This window comes from Stegastes partitus, unplaced genomic scaffold (assembly GCF_000690725.1).
Source record: "Stegastes partitus isolate 25-593 unplaced genomic scaffold, Stegastes_partitus-1.0.2 Scaffold450, whole genome shotgun sequence".
In the NCBI taxonomy this organism is placed as follows: Eukaryota; Metazoa; Chordata; class Actinopteri; family Pomacentridae; genus Stegastes; species Stegastes partitus.
This window is the reverse complement of record NW_007578181.1, coordinates 193,531-199,659: the sequence shown is the minus strand read 5'-3', so window position 1 is coordinate 199,659 and position 6,129 is coordinate 193,531. Positions and strand designations below refer to the sequence as shown.

General features: G+C 43.4%; 1 protein-coding gene across 1 annotated transcript in view; it reads right to left on the bottom strand.

The window, feature by feature from the left end:
• Nucleotides 1-6,107, bottom strand: part of ltk (leukocyte receptor tyrosine kinase) — a 63,561-nt gene extending 57,454 nt beyond the window's left edge. The window contains exon 1 of the mRNA XM_008286331.1: nucleotides 6,056-6,107. Coding sequence (XP_008284553.1) covers nucleotides 6,056-6,107 — 52 coding nt within the window. The remainder of the gene's footprint in view (nucleotides 1-6,055) is intronic.
• Nucleotides 6,108-6,129: the final 22 nt, after the last annotated feature.

Below are 6,129 nucleotides of genomic sequence, written 5' to 3'. Positions count from 1 at the left end.
TGTAGTCGGTGGCAGATCCACAGAGACTCCGCGTTGGGTTTGTTTTTGGTTTTTGGCACCTTTACGCGCTCATGGAGACGCCGTGAGGAGCGCAGCTGGCGGACGCACACACATACAAACACACAAACGTCCGGACTGTGTAGTTATTTCTCCAAGTTGCGCACTCTTACTCATTCTGGTGATGCTGATGCTGCTGCTGCAGCTCCCAGTGACGACAGACCCTCCTCCCCTCCCCCTATCTGAGCCCCGTGTGTGTGTGTGTGTGTGTGTGTGTGTGTGTGTGTGTTAGTCACCAGTTGTAAAGGCTGTGCTGTTCATATATTCAGGCTCTGCTCTGCGCAGCTGACAGGATGTGTTTTTATCGCCACTATTTGGCCCCAAATGCAGTTTTAGAAACGGTGCTGACATCAGCTGGTTCATATCCCCAAAAAGTTTTAATCCGTACAATTAGATAGCTGAGAATTTATTAAACAGCTGTAGAAGTTGTGTTTAGTTATTTATTATGACTTGTGTGCGGGCTTTGAAAAAAAATAAAATAAAATTTAAAAAAGAGAAGTCTTATTTTGAAGGGCCCTTGTACAGTGATCCATTAGCGTTATTCATGCAGGCAGCACTGGGTTGCCAAATTATAAGATGCCTCAGGCTAAAGTTAATGCTGCCTCCTGCAATAGTTCTGTAATAATTCCAACAAGGTTCAGTTTCTAAACTTTATGGTCATTTTACCGGCTGCAGCTCATCGCATCACTGGCTGCTTCTGCTCCATTCATATCATGAAAGACCTCCTCTGGNTAGTAATATCATGACAGCCCAAACTACTTGTGAACTGACATCTCATTGGGGTTAGGAGAGATTTTTATTCACTAAAATTAGATCAATAATTAAAACAATGGCAGCTCTAAATGAAACCATGATTCACTTATATGCACACGTGGAGCAAACAGACAGGACAAGACGTTAAAGCAACGTGTTGAGGAGCCATACCAAAAAAAAAAATAGATGGTGTCTTTCATTTGCACACAATTATTTAAAAAAAACAAAAATAGAACAGTCCTGATATGTATGAAAATGTGACACAACATTTACAAAAAGCTGATCAAAATGGGTCCCCTCATCCTATAAATAACACTAATACCGTTTTTTTATTTGTTCATTTGTGCTTTCTATAAAAAAAAAAAAGAAGAAAATTGACTCTATACAAGTAAAAATGGGAAAAAAAAAAACACCCATACATTAAAAAAGGGAGTATTAGGTGGACAAGAAACATCTAACTAACTAACTAACTATTGGCGGGGAGTGTAAATGAGACGTCTGGTTAACCACAGCCAAGTCAAACACAGCCAAGTCAAACACGTCTCTCATTTTCTTCATTTCTCGCCAAAGGTCAGTTCGATGGCGTGTTTCTCCCTTACTGGCCTGTTTTTAATCCATCAGTCTAGCCTTCAATTGTTCTGGGCGACAAAAAGAAAAAGAAACACCATCCGACCGGCTTCGCCTCAACCCACAGTCGCCCTTGAATGTGAGAGACGCACAGCTGGCTGCTCATCTGTCTGATTTCCAAGCAGCAGCAGCAGCAGCAGCAGCGCGATGCCCCCGAGGCTCCGCTTTGATCCTCCATCTCTCTGTCTTTCTGTCGGCTGTGGATACATCATTACGCTCTAACTACACCTGAACAACAGGCATTAGACTCTCATCCGGCAGCTTCAGCACAAGGACACAGGAGGAAGCATTCTCCTGTAATAGACTAGCGCTGGTTCAGGAGCAGCTTTCTAAGGAAAAAAAAAACTAAATAAAACAGGCACGCAGGTCTGTGTCGGTCTGTCCTTAAAGTGTGCCAGAGAAACTCTGAAAGGAAAAAGACTGAGGAAATGAAACGTTCTCCAGGGAAAAGTAAGACACAGAACATGCGAGTGCTGCAGCTTGTGAGATGAATGGAGTTATCTTATTCACAGATGCTGGAGTGAATGTGCACTGAATTCAGACTAATCGATTCAATCCAGCTCCTCTCAGGTCAAGGTAGGGTCAGCCTTTAATGTTTGGTCTGATCTTTTAAAAAAGTTGTGAACACTTTATCATCTAAGGGGAAATTTCTGGCCTTCTGTTATATATATTTTGGGCCTTTTTGCCTTCAGCAGAAAGAGACAGGAAATGGTGGGACAGACCTGCAGCAAAGGGAGTTGAACCCACAACCGCTGCGTTAGGAACTAAAGCTAACTATAGCCCTGCTCATGGGTCACCCGCTCAGCCGACAGCTTCAATCTGACTGCAATCACGCTGAACAACACATAAATGCTGGAAGTGAGTTCGTCTAAAATGTCAAAGCACGAAGAGCCGCAGCAGGTTGAAACTAAATCGCTCCAGTGATGAGCTGCCTATACGATCTATAGCGCACGATAATTACATTCAAACCCTGCTGATTAAGTGCAGATCAGATCGTGTTGCTTTGACGTTCACATGGGGACTGAGAGGTGCAAAATAAACACAGATGATTAGTGGGATCATTAAAGTCGCACACACTGAGCATTAACACTGTCTGCTGCTCAATCAACAATCAAAATCACATCCAACAGTTGTTATTATCAGCCAGGAGATCTCTGATCCCGGAGCTCACAGTTTTATGGCAGACATCCCTCCACTGTTGTTTTTTTTTGTTTGTTTAAGAGCCCAATTGGTCTCAGTGGGATTGCTCAACAAAGTAACGCCGAAGTTGTTTATGGCTCCATCTATTCAATATGTTCTATCACTATAAAAGTTCACATCTGATCCAAATTGAGGCATCAGCTGAAATCTAAGGATGTAATAAATCCGGGCTTTGTTTTTGGAAGGAGATGCAGAGTGACACGTTGGACGGGTTCACGCAGCAGTGAGACGCAATCACGGGCTGGAAACAGACGCTTTATACCTTATCTTTTGGCATATTTGAAATTCTCTTACGATAACAAAAGGCGTTCTTTCCGACGCTCGCTTTTGGGAAATCAGCGGCGGTTTCCCAGTGGTTGGTAGAGACGACGGCATGAGTCAGTGCGAGGAGCAGTTTCTCTCTAAGACTAATGGGATAGTTGCATTTTGGCAGTGCTCCCCTCTGTGTCATTTTGAAGGATGCGACTTGGCATTTGGCGTTGCTGTCGGAGGCGGGGAGGAGGGACCGGTTAAGAGTCTGAAACACAGACATTAATACCGCCGTTGTTTCTACTGTATAGTACACACACTGCTAAATGGGAGTTTTTGTGTCACTGTCACGACACAAAAGTGCTAATAAAGAGTGAGAACCGACTTCTGCGGGGACAGAACGAGTTTGGACATAATAGTAAGAAATCTACGTACTTTCAAATAAACTTTCATAAATGTCAGAATGGAGCAAAGACAGAAAAGGTTGCTCATGTTGAATAAATTTAATTTGAAAACACTGCCAGACATTTCAACCTGCAGTGCAGAACCTTTGTCTTCCTATGTCTTGCCTTCTTATTTCACCGTAATCCTTCCTCTCAACACCGGGTTTCTTTTTAATATAAAATATCAGAATATTTGGATTCTTCTTAAATTCTTTGCACTCGAGGCTACGACATATGCACAGTTGACATTTTATAAAGTGTATGAATAAACGCCGAATTAGCTCGAGTCTGTTGTTATAATTTCAGTATTCAATTACGGGGTTAAAGTTATTTTAGATTTTGTAAATACAACCTTTGTGTGTTTATTCATAATTCATTTAGGCTAATAGCTAGCAGGCAGAGGGCCCTCAGTGCACTGTTTTCTATGTTAATCTAGATATTCATTATCTATCCACCGTTTAATCCTCACCAGGGTCATGGGGGGCTGGAGTCTATCCCAGCTGACTCAGGGTGAAGGCAGGTTCACCTGGACAGGTAACCAGTCTATCACAGGGCTACACTTAGAGACAGACAACCAAGCACACTCACATTCACACCTACGGACAATTTACAATCACCAATTAACCTCAGCATGTTTCTGGACTGTGGGAGGAAGCCGGAGAACCCGGAGAGAACCCACGCTGCACGGGGAGAACATGGAGACTCCACGAACCAGCGACCTTCTGGCTGTGAGGCAACAGTGCTAACCACTGAGCCAACTTGCAGCCCCGTTAATCTAGATGTGACATGCAGAGCTTCATTTCCTGCAAACCAATCGTTGGGTGATTACAGTCCTACGAGAATATAGTAAGGAAATAAATTACATACATCATGAACAAGTGCTATGTTTTGTACATTAGCTGTAGTTCCTGGTTGCGCCAACAGGTGGAGCCTCTTAATGTTTGATGGGATGGGAGATTGTATTTAACACTGCAGTGACCCCAGGCAGTCCCATGCTGGTAAGCAGGGAGCACTGGAGCTACCATGACAAAGACTTATGTGACAGTTAACGGCTCTCAGCAAGAGGTCACATGTTGTGGACGTGCTGTGATCTCTTTAAGATACTTCTAAGTACTCCTACAGCCTCGAGGCACATGCCATTAATCTGCGTTAGTCTGACTCACCAGATGTCATAAAGCAATGCACAACACATTGGCATTGTCCTTCCTTCGGCTGTCTGTGAGCCGCTGTTGTCTTCACTACAGGAAACAACAACAGCAACGATCTGTGAGCAGGCCACACTGACGAATGTCCAGCTTTGGGCAGCGGTGAATTATTCATTTTAATCACAGTGCTTCCCCTTTTATATCTAAATGTACCAAAGCCACGACACTGACAACCAGAACATCTGGTTTAGAGAAATACAAACATACCTGAGCGTTTTCTTCTCCTATAGCAGGATTATTGTGTCGCTCAGACTGTTCTGTACTAAAGAAAGCAAATGACACATCTGTTCTTCATGGAGTGTTGCTCCCTTTGTGTTATCGATTAGGTGACTACTGCAGATGCACTCAACAAAGAAAAGGAGCATTCTCTTGATTACAAATGAGGAGCGTATGAACATAATTCCTGGGTTCCTGAGCAGGTCTGTTTGCTCACATGGGAATCTCCTCACAAGTGGGCTGCAAGCTGGACGTGCTTTACAACTGGAGAGGGAGGGAAGGAGGGGTTCTCACATAATACTGTGAGTTCTGGCAAAGCTCACCCTCAGTACTCTGCTGTCACTGGGATTGACTGCAGTAAGAGCCACTTATACTGATCCAGCAACCGTGACAACCAGAGCCGAGGGGAGGGGCTCCTGCACGGGTCCCTTTGCTTGCAAAAGGAAAAAAAAAATAAAACCTGGTGATGAGGTGAAGTAAGCTATATGCTGCCCTCTTTAGGCTCATGGTGATTGGCTGAGTTAATGCAAATATTCAGGAAAAACATGCAGCGAGTGCAACAGATCAAACTAAAACCCAATATCTGGCCATCAACGCCAGCATGTGATCCAAACGTAGACTGGACATGTTGGAGGTGAACTAATGTGCTGCATCAGAAGTCCCAGCGATGCTAATGAGCCAGTTCTAGTGGATGCAACTGAGTTCAAGACAATTTCCACATGACATGCCTTCGCAAACACACACTCCATTCATAGGACATTAAGCCTAATCAGATCTGGTTAACCAGAGGTACAGATAAACATGAAATCTGGATTTATTACCCAACAAGTGGACCTTTTTTTAATGTACAAATCAAACATTGAACACCTGGATTACTTCACTGCCACCAACAGCACACAGTAGGATGTATATATATTCAGCGTGTAGCCCCACTAACTGCTATGAGACTTCATTTCTTGCCAAGTCTTATGCTGCAGTGTTAATTAATGGAAATCAAAATCCCTCCAGTGTGCCTCAAGAGAGTGTGACACCTCGACTGATGGCGTTTTTCCTTTTTTTTTTTTTTTTTTTTTAGAGTGGATGTGTGCGTAAGACAGGCTCTCCATGAAAATCAAACCCAAAGTGGAACAACACTCCAGCCTGTGGTCCCTGTGAGGAGCTCCACACTGCAGAAGCGCAGCAGCCAATTAATGTGGCACGCTGCCGGCAAATCCTCCAAGCATTTCAACAGCAGCACAAAGTAGTAGAAAAGGAAAGGAAAGTTTTTAAAGCAAAACACGAATAGAAGTAAATGTCTGTACTTACTTATCAAAACGACGACGGAGAGATGAGTGTTGTGTTTTGGTATATAATCCATGGCTCCCTTTTTTTTTTTTTTT